Below are 16,719 nucleotides of genomic sequence, written 5' to 3'. Positions count from 1 at the left end.
TATGTCTCATAGGCTACATGTTGCCAGGACACGGGCAACAACGATATGGTTTCACTGTTCACGTAACCAGGACACTTCAGGGCAGTATCAGTCTCGGCATTCTTTCATTATGATGAATACATACAAAGGGGTATGTCTACATGCTCTTCATGTAACGCATTTCTGTGATGAATCAGGTGGCAGTAGGTGTGTCTGTAGTGAGACGACTGCTACTTAGTTACAGCTACATTGTCAGTAAGCCAGTACAAGGTCAAATAAGTTGTACATCAAATATTATGTTACTAAATGTTTCACGTTGGTATTTTTGTCCTTTTTTGAGGTTTCTTTTTAATGTCATGTGTATGTTACATAATATAATTTGGCAACATGAATCGAGCAATAAATGTTTCGTACTACATCCTGATAGAGCAACTTTCCCTCATTTACTTCTGTTTCTGGGATGAGCAGGAACTTTAGAGATACCTCGGAATGGTCAGTTAGACACTTTGGATGGAATAATTCATTTAAGCTCAAATACTGTGGAAACAAGTCTGTCCTGTTTCTCAGGATTTTGTTTTGGTTACATTATGACTAAATGATGAGTTAAAGGTTTGCTACAAAGCGGCATCGTCTGCTCATGACTAATTGTTCACTCATCAATGAATCAGAATTGTCGTGTGACAGTAAAGGCAAATAAAGGCCCGGACGTGTAAATCTGTTAACTCAAAACACACACCTCCCAATCAGTGACCGAAAACACTGGAAAGTGCATTAGGTTTGTGTCTGAACTTCTGTGCAGTCAGCAACTCAGCACCATTATTGAACGCCAGTGTCAGTGTCAGAGAAAAGCCCCCGCAGCTCCGAACTGATCTGAGCCCAGTTTGCAAATGAGCTTAAGATGTCAGCTTAAGAGCTTTTCCTGAAACTGAGATGAGAGACGGAGCTGTGATGGCTCTCTCATGGCCAAAGAGCTAGTGTGTGGAGAGCAGACAGAGAGGGTGAGGGAAAAAGAGAGGGAAAAAGGGAGGGGAAGAAAGAGAGAGAGGGAGAAAGTCAAACAAATAAACAGAGAGACAAAGAGAGGAGCGGGCCAGCGAGTAAACCACACCTCTGTCTGCAAAATGCTAATCATACCCTTCATTCCAGAAACATGCTGACAGAATTTGGTGATTTCCGCTCCACGTATGTACAATAACAGTGAGGCCTAAGTTAAGTCTGTGAAAGGAAGATTCAAAACATTTCTGCACGGATACCCTAAAGACTTCAAATATGTTACCTTCACTGGCATCACTGTGGTGGTTTGACAGGAAACAGTTAGTATGTGCTTTGTATTACAGTGTGGAGTGTGGAGCCATCATGTGAAAATAATGAAGGGCTATACAAACAGATAGGTTCTGTTATTTTATAGTTTGATATGTACTAGTTTGAAATATCAAAGATCAATAGCACTTTCATATCTGTACTCTAACTATGTAGCAGCAGCCAATTAGCGTGGCTTAGCATTAAAAACTCAAATTAGCTTACTTGCACCACCTCTAAACCCCAACAATAAACATGCTACATGAGCTTTTAGAAAACATACAAATAAGTGCTGGTTAACCCCCTAAACCACGTCCTGGTTAAAAAATCATCTCCTCCCTCCAGGAAGTAACTGCACCTGGTCCTGAAATTCACTGGCTGCTTCCTGCGGTTTCCAGTCTTTAAGCCAAGCTAAGCTAACTGGCAGCTAAATGTAGTTCTCGTGAACAGAAATGAGAGTGAGTGGAGTTATCTTCTCATTTAACAAATAAGCATTAAAATAACCATCTTGTGGAACAACTGAGGTAAAACAAGAAATATAGTTCTTGCCCATTTGATTCTAAGCGGTTTGCATTTCACTTGTAGCACATGTAGCATATGCCATGACCACATGTTTGTCCCGTCCAGAGTTTACTCTTTTATCATGGACAACTGAACTACAGACACCATTATTGGATCCTGTGACTATATACATAATTAGGTTTATCTAATTCTGTTTTCTACTGGACCCATTATAGCCAACACCATATACCAGGCCCGAAACTAAACTCTGTGATGTTTGACAGCCAACAAGTAAAATAACACCAGGTTGAGAGGAGAGCATTGGAGATGTAGTGTTTCACCACTGACTACGTTTACATGGACAACAATATTCTGACTATTGACCTTATTCTGAAAAATACATTATTTAGATTATGATGTTTATATGAGTTGCTAATAAATCATCTAATTCATTTTCCTGTTAACATGCTAAGATCGTCTCATTATAACTTATGACAACGTTACCTCCTAGTACATGATTACACTCGAACCCATGGCATGAGTTGTCAAGTAGTTGCTAACTGCTGTATGTCAATGTTGCAAAATGCTGAGAATACTCCAATAGAGGATGTCGTTATGCAATTGAGACGTTCACATGTTTACATAATGTAACTCGGTCAAAATACTCATGACTTAATTCCATTATTGATTATTCCGAGTATGACCTTATTCAGGTTAATGTATTCAGAGAATGCTGTTTAGATGCCAGTGACTTATTCAGACCATTGTCTGGTGTCGATAAACGTGTCGAGTCTGTAACAATTACAGATTTGACTCATTGTGCCAACATTTCATTCATTCTATCTTCAATAGAAAACTCAGACCCAACCTTGTGTTGATTCTTTAAGTCCATAGCCTTGAGTCATCCTGCTTTTACAGCTACAGCTTTGTTTAATTACTGATTATTTGATCATACTTTCTCAATCAGTCTAAACTGATTAGCAAATAAAATGTCAGAAAATTGTGAACAACTTCCAACAGCCCAAACTGCCATCTTCAAATCACATACGTAGCTCAAAACCCAATTATTTCAATTTCATTATCACAAAGCGGCGAATTGGCACTGTGGCAACGAGGACTGAAAAAATCGAATCGCTGTCATTTCTGATTGATTTCCTTTTCAATAGACAACTGCATGAATTGTGTAATTTTATCGGCCCAACCTGTACAAAAAAGGCGGATACACTATCTGTATGAAGCCTGGTGGATTTACAGAGAGGAAATCCAGCTGTGACGAGGTGATGCACAGGGAGTCGGAGCTGTTACTGCCTGAAGTGTCTCTAAAAGGCTTAGGAGACAACCCACCCATATATACATCCTTCCCTGTCTGTGCGGCTACAGCGCCGGTGTGTCCCTGACTCTCCTCTCCCTGACTCTCCTCTCCCTGGCTGCTTCATCCAGCCACATATTTAGCGGCGCAGACAGTAGAATCCTTTCATGGTTCATAATTCATACGTACAGTATACATTATTCACACACTCTCTGAACTGTTTGCTGCGTGACCTTCTCCAAGCATTCCCCTCATCCTCCTGATGACACACTCCAGGAGGGTCAGGAAAAATACACACACGCTGTCTGCACACCTGACACAAATGATCCACAATATCAAATTCGTGTCAAATTTAAACATTTCGTCTTTCAAGAAGCAGTAGCTGCTGCCTCCAATTATCCTGCAGGAGATGCATGAGGTGCATGACCTCCAGTCTGTTGGGGGGGGGGGGTCCAAGGTAATATGGTACATTCCCCTGGTGGGTGCACATACAGCTCTAGTGAAACCAACTATGAAGCTGCACTGGTTTACACAGCCACACGTACAGGGCTAGGCATGTTGCCGCTCTGGGATGTCATCATCTTGAGTGGAGGGAAACCGGTTCAGCCAAGTTACATCTTCATCTACTGCATTCAAACAATAACATCAGACCGAGTTGAATTCAGGGGCCAGAGGGGACGTGTTCCAAATATAAATGACATGTCATCCACCACTACACACTCAGTCCCACCCCGCGGCACAACCACGGAAAGGTTGTGGGGTAAAGTTACGCAATACTGCCTTGACACGCTGGATAACAATACGACCGGGCCTCCGTGCGCGTTACCCACCTTTCACTTGGGTCTCATATTCGGCAATAATCTCTTTGTCCTTCTTGACTTTCGCCTGAGATGACATTTTGGGGGATAATGGGCTGTGCAGTCCTCGGGGTGGGGGGGGGATCGTTGTCTCCGCTGGCCACAATGCCGCGTTGCCTCGGCCCCGGTCCGCAGTCCTCGGATCAGACGCGGATCATCGGCCGCTCTCGCTCGACACAACTTGGCAGATTTGTGCGCACTTTCCAGGCTCTGCTGCGTTGTCTCCGCGCTGCGCTGCGTTCAGGGCGCAGTCGATCCTTCTCAGAAGTGCATTCTAATGATCCCTGACCACTCCTCCTCCTCCTCTTCTCCTTCAGCAGGAGCAGCAGCAGCAGCAGAGGCAGCAACACTCTTCCCCTGTGAATCCGAAAAGGGCTCACGTCTGATGTTCATTTCACAAAGCCTGGAGTGAGCCACGGCCGCTTCTGCGTTACAATCTGCTCCCCCCTTTTTTCTCTCTCTCTCTCTCTCTCTCTCTCTCTCTCTCTCTCTCTCTCTCTCTCTCTCTCTCTCTCTCCCCCCCTCCCTCCAGCCCCTGCAAGTTCAATGCTGCTGCTGCTGCAGCCCCCTCCTTCCTCCGCCACTGTTCTTCTCATGGATGATTTGAGGTTCACGTGAGTGCGATGATCAACCAACCCTTTCCAATCACGGATATCTGCATGGACATGAATGTGCTGTGGTTGTAACACGAGACTGGGGCCGACTACAGTACAAGGGGATGGCTGGGCGGGTGGTTCTCTAGATTATTGAATTAATCCAACAATCTGTCTGCCATCAATCAGATGTGTGTGTGTGTGTGTGTTAATTATAGATTTAGTGATGAATAAATCCATTTCGTGACATAGCATATGTTGGTGATCATTGGTGAGAAGCTGTCACCCCAACTATTTACCAAATATCCATCCACAGTACTCTATAGCTTCTCGTGATTATGATAAAACTACTATTGCCTTCATTTTAAGATTCTTAATTACCATTATTAAAGGGGCACAGCAGCAATAGGGTTAGTGTTAATAAAGTACTAGGGTTTGCACAACAGACATGTTTAATTAAGTAAAGGTCAAAATCAGTGCATGTGCTCATTCTCCCAAAAAGTCTACTCTGTACTTCCTTCTGTATTTGCCATTACAGCCTGTTCCTGCCTTGTTAATACTCACGTATTTCTACATGATGAACTCCTGCTCAGTTTGTAATGTAGAGTCTCTGTAAAATATGTTCCTGTCAACTCCAAACTAATGACATCATAAACTGTAGATAGGTCCATCCAAAGCGACATGAGAGATTGTTCTACTGTTTGGACAAACTGTGTAGAATTAACCAGAGTTTCCCCTTTTAATTGTTTGGACATATAGCATTGCTTAAGAGCTTTCAATGTGTAACAACTAACCCCAGTGTGAGCCATGGGTCCTCGCAGCATTTTTGACAGTATTGTGAAGCCCAGACCTTTCATGTTGAAAGTATCAAGACACACGCAACACATTTGTCTTTGAAAGAAGTAACAGTGCTTGAGAAATGATTTGTGGTGCGCGAACGAGACGACTTTCAAACATTGCTTCTAATTGGTACTAAACTGAGGTGCTACACAATTACTTATGTTACAATTGTTCTACGCTGTTGCCGTTGCAACAGTATGATAGATCCTGGAGTATTTCTCTACAGACAGTCTGAATGGCTCAATGTGTCACTTTGCTGTGTATTTCCCTCCTGAGTGCACTTCACCCCAGCAGTTTCCTGACAGGTAATGTCAAAAAACTTTCTGTGACATCTCAAGTGCAACCACATCTATGTTTTTGTCTCAGAGAAATGTACTGCTGTATGTGACAGGGACAATCAAGCCCTTTCTTCTTGAGTCTATCTGGGAACAGATTGCATTTTGATCCGCTGGTTGGCCTTTGCGCCTAATTCTCAGGAAATCAGCGGGCTACTGTCAGCCTGTCACAACAGTTGAAGTTGGGAGAGAGCCCAGCACAAAAATCTGAAGGAGGACCGCACAGTTCTCACCGTGCAATCCTCACTCCAACTTCTAATTTCCTGTGCAAATGTTGTCACTTGTCACCGATCCAAGTGGGCCTGATAATAGTTGGGGTGGGTGTGCAACCGATGTGAAAAAGCTGTGTGTAACATGGGCCGTGTAAACTACAACACCATCCACTTAGGGGTCTGTACTGGAGGAATGAGCATCACATGGTCCTCCATGAAAGGATTAGTTTCCTTCTGGAGGCTAATAAAGACCTCTTGGTAAGTTAATGCAATAATTACAGTAGTCTTTATGGTGAAGTTACACAGGATTATGCATACTGTTCACTGCACCAATATATAATAATAACCATTGTTGATTTTACTCTGTTATTTAATCACTAACCGAAATATCATTGAATTTTAATCAAGGCAAATACTTCATCTAATCCTGTTTACATAGGAGGGTATTTGTGTTTTACTAGCTTGCCTCAGATTCTAGCCAACGAATCTCTGAGTTTTAAAAAGAGTTAAATTTGAAATGTAAAAGCCTACATTTATTGTTTTAAATTGTTTTGCTGTTATACGACCCCACAGACGTCTGAGGGCAAAACTAAAAGTTTCACTCTGTGTTTTAAGTTAAAATAAAGTCCTTGAAATAAGAACGACAATGAAACCATGAACAGTAATAGCAGTGATATGCTGTTGTTATATTTGGTTTTCTATGTAACAGGGCTCAAATCACTAGATGTCAAATATGTGTGTGTAACAAAGTGAGGCATAGAAAACACTTTGTTGGATGTGATGTGTGTGTAACCCCCAGGCAGTTTGTTTTAAATCATGTGGTTTCCAGTGCACCACACCCACCTTATAAGAAACAGGTTCTTTAGGGCCATTAACATAATAACAGCATTATTCCCGAGACACTGCTCCTGTTGACTGATACTGCTGCTCATCCATTCCCTTCCCTTGGGAGATATCTAAAGTCTGTATAAGCCTGACAGAGATTTAAATGGAAATCATCTGACAGTAAATACCTTCTTTCTGTCTTTCTTTTTTAAATGCAGCATCGCAAAGAGGGACAGAAAACAGTTTGTTCATATGGAGCTAAATTGATGAAACCAATAAAAACATCCCAGTTATACCTGGGTGACTTTAAAAGAGATTAATTGAATCACCCTTTAATTATTTTATACTACAACGCTATTGGGAAATTGCAAGATCTTTGTCTTATATCAGCTACTTCACATTTGCATCACTTCATATTATTGCATTTGACATCATTGACCTATATAGAATATGGATGATTATCAATTTGTTTCCGTGGAAAATTTGAGAAGTGGTGGGATACTGGAACATGTAGCTAGGTTAGATAACCAGTCATATCTTGTGCACTGTTAGTTGACAGGCGGGTTTGTGTTTACAGTTTCTACTTTATCTCTTTATCCTACATTAGCTTTTTCCTGCTACACATGGAACAAACAAATCGACACATGAACAAAACCAAGGAGGCACTACCGTCCCTCTGGTTCCTCTCGTTATGCTATTCCACAAAGCGTAACCAAAACATATGGTGATTCAGCCAAGTCACTGCATCAGCCCTCCACAGGATCCGAGCTGAAACTGTTGATATTTTTAAACAAATAAACACCTATATATTCTGGCTTTTAATACTTTTAAAAATATTATTTATTGCTGTCTTTATCTATTTTTTGATCCAATTTTCATTCTTGTGAGAAACAAAATTTAGTTTCCTTTATATGTATGGAAATATAGTAAAGTAAAAAATCGTTTTATTTAGAATCTTGAATACTTATGTTTTATTGTCTTATTATTTATCTTATTCTATTTCGTTTACCAAATTGTTAGTGTTGATTACATATATTATATTATCTTAACTTTCTTATATTGTTGTCTTTTCTATTATTGATTTTTTTTCATGTACATTATCTGTAAATCTGAGGGGTTTTTTTTAAATCTTTTTATCATTTTGAACATCCTGTGTTCTGTCAATCACATGTTCAGCCCTCTGAATGTCATTTGGTTTGTTTGAAAGGTGCTAAATGAATAAAGTTTGACTGATGGTTGATTGAACTGCACTACAGCGTGAATGTTTGCCTTGGGAACTAGTGTTGCAGGTAGCTACTCTGGCCAGTTAGAGCAGAGCACGCAAAGTATGAGTGCTAACTCGAGGCTAAGGGCTATAACTTTGGTAAACAACTCTCAAAATTCAAATGTTTAATGCTTCAGGAGTAAAATGGTATTAAAATTGTTTTCACTCAGCTCTTCCTCGCTCTGTGACGCTTTTTGTCTCATAAACAAACAAAACATTGTCGATGTAGATAGTTGAAATATATTATATTTCATGTTAGCCTGATGCCTGATGTGTTTTTTGTCACTTTTATCAAAACACTGTCAGAATTCCTTGAATATCCATTTCTGCTGTTGTCGCTGGTGAGGTTTCTTGTCATTTGTCAGGTAAATCCAGTATCTGCCTGTTAGTTTCCTCTGAGCTTCACAGTGTCTAGTTTTTATTTGACAAACAGTTTGAACTCACCTCAGTGTCACTGCTGACGTTTCCTGCAGCTGATGGAAGGGGAAGGAGGTGTCAGGCCTGCCCCCTGCTGGTCACTGTTCCCATCAACAACAACAACAACAGCACAGTGTGATAGTTCCACATTCACCTCCACACTTTCTGCTGGAAAGTATATCACTGGTTAGAATTTACAGGCTATTAGGTTGGTTGTGTTCCCACTGTCTTCTGTTGCTTATGTTTATTGTTTATTATCAGTCTAATGGTGTTATTGTCATTTAGGCTATGTGAAGCACTTTGCTCTGAGAAACCTGCTCCATTGACTAATCTGTACAAAGCTATTTACTTACTTAGTTAGTTAGTTAAATATTACTTACTTACTTACTTACCTACTTACTTACTTACGTATTTACTTATTTGCTTGGTTCGATTTACTAACTTAGGCCTGTGATTGTTTTTAGTTGAGTAAAGTAAGACCATTGGGCATTAACCCTACTAATACTGTGTGAATCATCCAACCATATACGGGCATAAACAAAACTCAAACGGTGACAGATCTTATCTCTACTGAAGTATAATGTATCATTGGTTTAAATGGAGGTGGGCGACAGGTCTTGTGATCAGTTCTCAGCCTCTGACTGTGTGTAAGTCATCTTATTAAAGGAGGTATACATAAACATTTCATAATATTCAAGGGAAGTTAAATGTTGTCATATACAGTTTTGACATCAGCGAAGCTTACAAGCTCAATGCTGGGACCTCCTATAACATATTTCAGCCCTGATGTCACCTTTTACTTAATGAAACATGAGTCCCTGTACCCTGATGATGTCACTGCTGTGAAACCTACTGGCAGGTGTTTTTTCCACACACTATGAAATGTTGTCAGTTGAAATGTTTTGCTCAAGGGTTTTAACATTATTGTGAAATGTCTGACCTTAGGTGAACTCGCAGACATAATTAACTGTCATTTTCAGTTTGTGTGATTTACTGTGTTACTGCTGACTTAGCTGTAGACTGAGTGTGGTGCAACACCTTGTTTCACTAAGGCCACACCTTCCCCCGTCTCTTCTAACAGGCAGTAGTTAAAAACTGAGCCAGGCTCAGATATAAGGAAGTTGCCAGCAGCGATGGAATGAATTACATTTGGCACAACAGGGACATCAGACCTCACGGAAACATGTTATGGACAATCTTCTTGCTGCTTAATGGACTGCTTATACTAATTCTCCTTTACTCCACTCGCACAAGGTAAAGCCTTTTATTTATACATAGATTTTTACACATTTTTCATTTTCAGCGAAGGTTCATTGAAGAGGTTGTATAAGTCTGAATTTGCAAACTACTGCAAACGCACATTTTACAAATGTTATGATTTAGAAAAGCTCGACTGAAGTGTCCCATTACTGTAGTGTAAGGTTGACTGTTATATAATACTGCTTGATTCAAATATTTAAATGTATATCACAGAGAAGCAAGGAGAACTTTGTGTATATTTAGCTTTCTGTATTTAAACAACACCCTACAATAAAACTCAAAATTATGCTTGTGACTTATACTTATGTTTTCGTACTGTATGGCTTTGCAATTACATAAAGGAAGTTCATTTGGCACAAGTTCAGGTAAACTCCTAACCTGTTGGTTGAGATTCCCAAATGAATGAAATGTAGATAAACCAACTGTATTGCATATTTGTTTGAATGAGTGTTTCTTTTTTATCCCTGGCAGACAGAAAAATGAGCCACCTCTGGACAAAGGCCTCGTACCATGGCTGGGGCATGCGCTCGAGTTTGGAAAAGATGCTGCAAAGTTTTTGGCCCGGATGAAAGAAAAGCACGGGGATATCTTCACAGTGAGTTCTGTCGTTAATAACCTTTGTTTCAAACAAAAATTACAACATGACAGGAATTGAAAAGCTATTTTGATTTAGAGGACAGCAACAAATGTATTAGTTTGAAAGTGAAAAGATCAAAATCAGGATACGGGAACAAGAAGAAGTCAACTAATCAGAATTTTAATATTTGAACAATTAAAAGAAATGATGTCCCCACAGGTCCGTGTTGCTGGTAATTATGTGACAGTGCTGCTGGACCCAAACTCTTTTGATGAGGTGATTAACGACAAAGCGTTTCTGGACTTCACCCGCAGCAGAAGCCAGCTCCTGAAAAGGATCTTCAGTCTTCAGCTGCCAAGCATCAAGCCTGCAGCAGAGAGGGAATGGATGAAACTGTAATTAAAGTTTCTTTTTAAACTTAGATCTCCAATCGACAAGAGAAACATCTGTTTTAAATCTCAGCATCATCTTTATCTTTGTGGTTTCCCCAGGCATTTCCAAGGTCTCGGTCTGTCTGAGCTCAGCAGTTCCATGAACATTCACCTTCAACATCTGCTGCTGAGTGACCAGAGAGACTGTGGCCCCTCAGAGTGGAGACAGGACGGGCTCTTTAACTTATGTTACAGCCTGCTCTTCAGGTAACAGCCAGCAAGATGCAGTGCATCATGTGACATCAGTGTTTACACCACCAGGAGTGATAGTCTGGGAGGTTTTTTTTTTTTTAATTCATTGATTTTTTTCTCAGGGCTGGATATCTTACATTGTTTGGGAGGAGAGACAATGCTGCTGCAGTCTATGAAGAGTTCTGCAAGTTTGACCATCTCCTCTCCAAAATTGCTTGCTGCAAACTCAGCCGAGGTAAGGTAACAGACAATGGAAATATAATTGTTTAATCTTTGATTTGCAGCAAAGTTTAGTGTTAATCAACTTCTGTCGGGTCTCACTCAGGGGAAACTAAAACAGCCAACACATCCCGGGAGCGACTGTGGGAGCTGCTGTCTCCAAGCTGGCTGAGCGGCGAGTCAGAGACGGGCTCCTGGCAGCAGAGCTACCAAAACTTCCTGCAGGGGCAAGGAGTAGATGCAGAAATGCAAAGACGAGCTTTACTGTTGCAGCTGTGGACCACACAGGTGAGAGCTGCACTTCCCTTTTTTCTTTTTCATGCATACATATGCAAACCACACACACACACACACACACACACACACACACACACACACACACACACACACACACACACACACACACACACACACACACACACACACACACACACACACACACGCAAGGCCAACTCAATGATTCCAAAACATACAAACCCTCCGCACCCAGACGGCATGCCTGAATTCCACTCCATGTTGCTCAGTCTGCCAACAATGCACAAGTGACACACGGTGGATTCTTGTCTTCCAGTATCGCAGACCTGCCTGTCCCGACCTGTAACTCACAGCACAGTTTTTCCTGGTGTGAACATTTGAATGAGTTTCTGTGACACCTTATCATTTCCCCTCGTTCAGTAAGAACATTATGTAATGCATCATTGGATTGTATTAGTCAGCTGTTAGTTGCTTCCTCTCTTCCCCACGTCACTCGGTTTCATGCAGTGGGAAGCTGATACTGTCAGTCAGGTTTTCTGCCGCCGCTTGCCAAGCAGCTCCACCGAGGATGTGTTTTATAACCTGGGAAAATGGAGTTAGACGTTTCTGGAGCAAGATATATAAAACTCTACTGAATGAATGCTTTATTTAAGATTTCCATAAGTCTCTACTCGCCCATGAACAAGGCCTCTTGTTCAAATAGTATTTATTTACTTAGTGTACAGGATAAGTAATAGTGACTCATGCGTGAGTGTCAGTACAGAACTGTTGCTCACCAGCCCAGACAAGTCCACAGCAACATGGTGTGATCGCTCCATGCTGCCACGTGGGGGAGACAGCAAGCTATTTATTGTCTATGTCCTCTGTTCATCAAGGCTACATTTTAGTAGTAATAGCTTTAGTCTCGTGTTAACCTGCCAGTCTCAGAGGAACTACAATTGTTCCCCCATGAATGCCAGCGCACAGCATCTAACCAAGAGGAAACCTTGGCCAGGCCACCCCACCACAGGCCTCTATAGCCACTCTGCTGATTTAGGGAAATACTGTTGGTCCTCCTGCATGTTTGTTTGTGCATTATCACGTCTGCTGGGATATTGGAACACTCAGTCTCAGTCTGGGCTGGAAAGTGGGGCACCACTGCAGAGAATAGAGGGATTAGATGTGAGGCTAGCGAGAGAGGTGCCAGAGTGGATATGGCTTACAGTGTGTGTTACAGGAAGACTGGGGTATTGCAGAGGAAACTACAATTCTTGTATTTTCTCTAAAGCTGACGACAAGCCCTTTTCCGTTTGCAAATAATTGAAGTTATTGATTGAAATATATACATCCAGAATTCCATTTATTAATCACTTTCCTTTTAGGAGAAACACTGATTTAATGTAGTAGATTTATCCCACACATTTATTTGAACTGCTCATATCACAAAATTGACCTTATGAAAAATAAAGCTGGTAAAACTCTGGCAGTGTTTAGTCAGTCTTGTGTTCACAATTTGTCCCAGTATACCGCACCAGTAACAGTTAATCAAATAATACCCAAATAATACCCTGATTCAGTAGTTGCAGAGAATTAGATAAGATCTTTCGTGTCTGTATGCAAAGTATGAGGCTGGAGCCAGCCATCTGTTAGTTTAGCTTAGTATGCAGACTGGAATCAGGTGGAAACAGTTAGCTTGGCTTTGTAAAAACATAACAAAAAACACTGTATAAAGCTCACAAATAATAACATGCAATCTGTTTTAATCCGTGCAAAAACGTAAGTGTAAAAACTTGAAAAAACTATAACTACATTTTTTTTTGTACTGGCAGCCAAGTATTATCTGTCTCAAATGCCAAAGTACATTTAAAATCTCAAAATGCTTTAGCCAATAGCGTAACCAGGCTCATGTCATTTGAGGCAATAGATCTGAAAAGGTGCAGAATGACAATGTGATGCACCTTTAGTTGCTTTAGAGTATTTGCCCCGGCTGTCATTGGAGAGCTGACCTGAGATGCACAGAGGTGAGAAGAACAGCTCCCTTAACCCACAGCAATTATTGTCTGACAGGCTCAGGTGTCTCTCCCTGAGTGTCTGACTGCAGTGTCTACAAAGCGTGAATTGATTCACAAGCGTCTCCCCATCACTCATATTCAGACAGCAGAGAACTGAGTGAGGAGATATGATAGAAATGTTCCAAATAATAAAAAAGAAACCTCAATATAATGTTCATGACTTGGCCACGTATATAAAATATAGTCTGAGAGCGAGCTAAGTTGGGCATTTCTCTTTTCAGTGTAATGCTGGACCTGCTGCCTTTTGGCTCCTTGGCTTCCTGCTCACTCACCCTACGGCCATGGAGGCTGTGAAATCAGAGGTCAGACGTCTTACTTCCCAGGAATCGTACCCACGGCATCCTCCCATCAACCCACTGGAAGCACACAGCACACCTGTGCTTGGTATGTAAAAAGCTGCAGGCTGCCTTTTTACCCGTTCATTTCAACTCCTCCACCTCAGGGTTTAGTCACTCCAACCACATGGAAGGAGTGACTCATTTGACTTGTTGGGAATAATGAGATAAGCACACTGAAAAGGTGTCAGTGACAATTAAAGTCTGACCTTTGATTCAATAAAACGATGATTGCCTTTCTCATATATTCGTGCAAATGTTTGTACATCTCCAAATGACCCCCGAGGGCACCGCTGATTTAACTCACACTGACACCCCTCTGAGATCATCCTCTCTGCTGTCCTCTTCGTTCTGCAGACAGCGTTCTGAGAGAGACCCTCCGGCTCACCGCTGCGGTAATGATCAGAAGAGAGGTGATGCAGGATAAGAGGCTGCGCATGGCCAACGGACAGGAGTACCACCTCAGACAGGGGGACAAAGTGTGTCTGTTCCCCTTCCTCAGCCCTCAAATGGACCCGGAGATACACCAAGACCCACAGGTACTTGTAGATGAGGAGTGTACACCATTCACCCACAACAAATGCGTTACCGTTACGATATATATAGTTGTGAACCTCCATTGGGATATTTTAAGCCCTATTGTAGTGCACAAGGCAATCTTGCAGAGGCAGGATTACTTGATCCATTGGGATAGGCTGCTAAACATCTACAAATTAAACAACCAGGAGTTGATTTGAAAGCGAGCAAGATATATACTTCAATAGTTAGATGTGATAACTGCATATTATTTTTAACAGAAGATATGGAGCTGTGCACATATGATCAAGCCTGTTTTAATGATATTGCAAGGCACCCATGTAACTTGTGTTTTCATCTTTTCACCCGTCTCCTCTCAATAGATCTTCAAGTACGATCGCTTCTTAAATGAAGATAATACAGTGAAGGATAAATTCTACAAGGAGGAGAAAAGATTGAAATACTACACGATGCCTTGGGGGGCGGGGAAAAACATCTGCATTGGGAAGGAGTTTGCTGTTACAACCATCAAACAGTGAGTGTAAACCAAAAGAAAATCCATATATCTTTCCACGTTGTATCTTTTAGATTTTAAACGATGCATTCATGATCAAAATACTTCCTGCAATTTCACCCTGATTACCAGATCAGACCAGCAAAAATCCATCTTTATATAATATTCCCCCCTATTATCTTTTCAGTCCTGCTTTCATGTCCTCTATCGTCATTAGCAACAAGCTGTAATGTAGTAATGGCGTACACTCAGTAATGAAATGTATGAGAGAGGCGAAGGGTAATAGAGGACAGGCATTTTGGAGAGCATGTCTTTGTCAAACATCATATCCAGTTACAAAGGTTAAAGGTCAATCCTATTAATCCATAACTCACAAAAAGGAGGATCTGGTTATGCAGTGCTGATCTGGAGAGTTGTTTTTATGCTTTTATGTATGAGATCAGTTTATTTACTCCCTGTCACATAGTTTCTAGATGTCTGAAATTTGCAAACGAATCTTGACAAGTCAAGTTTCTCTATCTGTGGTTTGTCTCCTCTTCTAAACCACTTTGCCCCTTGTGTCTTTTAGATTTGTGTTTTTGCTCTTGACCCGTCTGGATATGGAGATGTGTGACCCGGGGGATAAACTGCCACCCGTAAATCCCAGTCGCTACGGCTATGGAATGCTGCAGCCGGACGGAGATCTGCAGGTTCGATACCGACTGAAGGAGATGCTGTATGAATTATGACTTGATCACTTGATTAAGTGTACAAATTGTTGATTAGTAAACCTCTTTGTCAGCACTGTAGCAGTATTTATTCTATGCTATGCTCCTCCTGTAGATATCATATTTAACTTTGCTGTGTTTAATAAAATAATTTAACTTGACACGTCTCATTTTTGACAGACCACAAATGGCCTCCATACTTAGCTTGTGTGTTTGTGTGTGAAATAAACACATTATTTACTGCAGCATGAGGTTCCTCTTGCCAAGTATCTTCATAAGAGACAAGAAGAAACAGAAGTCACAAAAAACAATAAAGTTACTTCGATATTTACAAAAAGTTCTTTATTTATTGTCTAAATATGTAAATTTTCTCAATAATTGTACTTAAGTACAATAGTAAAGTAGTTGTGCTTTTACTTAAGTATTTCCATTTAGTCATTTCCAAATATTGTACTATTCACTCTACTACATTCCAACAGCTATATATACAGTATATTGTTTCTAATTTAATTTCAGAGTAAGATTTAAATGAAAAATATGTGTGCTTACAAAATGGACTGCCTTGTTTATAATTAAACCAGAGGTTCCTAACCTTTATGGTCAATTACAAAATAGGAACATTGGACCCTCTGTAAAGTTACATATGACTAAGAGTGATTTCCACACCTATCAGTGTGAAGCCCAAATAGATTAAACTAGTATTCCACAGAAAAGATTCAGTCTTAAGTCCAAAAAGATGAATTTTATGTTGTAGAGCTTTTTTCTTCTTTCTTACCCCATCTATCATCTTACAGCTGATCTCAGAAATCAGAGAGGACACATGCAGTCGAATAGTTTCATGATAATCATTAATTTTCTGCAGGAAATCAAAGTACACTTTGGTGCTAATGCTCCACTTGAGCAGGATTTTCAATGTAGTATTTGTATTTTTATGTAAAGGTCTTGAATTGAATACTTCTCTTATTTTAGTAAGAGATCCATTAATACCAATTCTTCCACAAATCCATGCATGTGGAGACAGAGTGGAGGGACCATGACAAATTAATTGGCACTAAATTGACCTAATTTCCACATTAGGGTTTGTTTTTTATATCCCTGAGCATGTATCGAGGTTTTCACTCGTGTTGTTGCCTCTGTGCCTTCAGGGATCATACACGCATCTCACCAGAGCCTCCATGTGCACATGACATCATGCATGTACCTGATCCTTAACACCAACACTGTAAAGTCT

General features: G+C 40.8%; 2 protein-coding genes across 4 annotated transcripts in view; one reads left to right on the top strand and one right to left on the bottom strand.

Moving 5' to 3' along the window:
- LOC117761940 (SLIT-ROBO Rho GTPase-activating protein 3-like) overlaps positions 1–4,427 on the bottom strand; it is a 30,884-nt gene extending 26,457 nt beyond the window's left edge. The window contains exons 1-2 of one of the 3 annotated variants that reach the window (XM_034586326.1): positions 4,079–4,427; positions 3,919–4,042 (exon numbers count right to left, since the gene is read on the bottom strand). In XM_034586326.1, coding sequence (XP_034442217.1) covers positions 3,919–3,985 — 67 coding nt within the window. In that variant the 5' untranslated portion in view covers positions 3,986–4,042; positions 4,079–4,427. Of the gene's footprint in view, positions 1–3,918 lie in introns of all 3 variants that reach the window. The other 2 variants (XM_034586325.1, XM_034586327.1) reach the window with 2 other exon arrangements.
- A 5,115-nt stretch (positions 4,428–9,542) lies between these two features.
- ptgis (prostaglandin I2 (prostacyclin) synthase) lies at positions 9,543–15,649 on the top strand. The gene is made up of 10 exons (XM_034586356.1): positions 9,543–9,685; positions 10,163–10,286; positions 10,488–10,663; positions 10,760–10,906; positions 11,014–11,126; positions 11,217–11,398; positions 13,638–13,800; positions 14,109–14,290; positions 14,651–14,802; positions 15,350–15,649. The coding sequence occupies exons 1-10, from the start codon at positions 9,570–9,572 to the stop codon at positions 15,507–15,509; spliced, it is 1,515 nt and encodes a 504-aa protein (XP_034442247.1). The 5' UTR covers positions 9,543–9,569; the 3' UTR covers positions 15,510–15,649.
- The last annotated feature ends 1,070 nt before the right edge of the window (positions 15,650–16,719 follow it).

Source organism: Hippoglossus hippoglossus, chromosome 5 (assembly GCF_009819705.1).
Source record: "Hippoglossus hippoglossus isolate fHipHip1 chromosome 5, fHipHip1.pri, whole genome shotgun sequence".
Lineage (NCBI taxonomy): Eukaryota > Metazoa > Chordata > Actinopteri > Pleuronectiformes > Pleuronectidae > Hippoglossus > Hippoglossus hippoglossus.
The sequence above is the reverse complement of the archived record's forward strand: the minus strand, read 5'-3'. Positions and strand labels throughout refer to the sequence as shown.

Bases quoted from the DNA above. Each gene is read 5' to 3' on its own strand.
- ptgis (XM_034586356.1), top strand. From the start codon at position 9,570: ATGAATTACATTTGGCACAACAGGGACATCAGACCTCACGGAAACATG. The intron at 9,686-10,162 runs GTAAAGCCTTTT...TATCCCTGGCAG, and splicing joins CTTTACTCCACTCGCACAAG to ACAGAAAAATGAGCCACCTC. The intron at 10,907-11,013 runs GTAACAGCCAGC...TTTTTTTCTCAG, and splicing joins TGTTACAGCCTGCTCTTCAG to GGCTGGATATCTTACATTGT.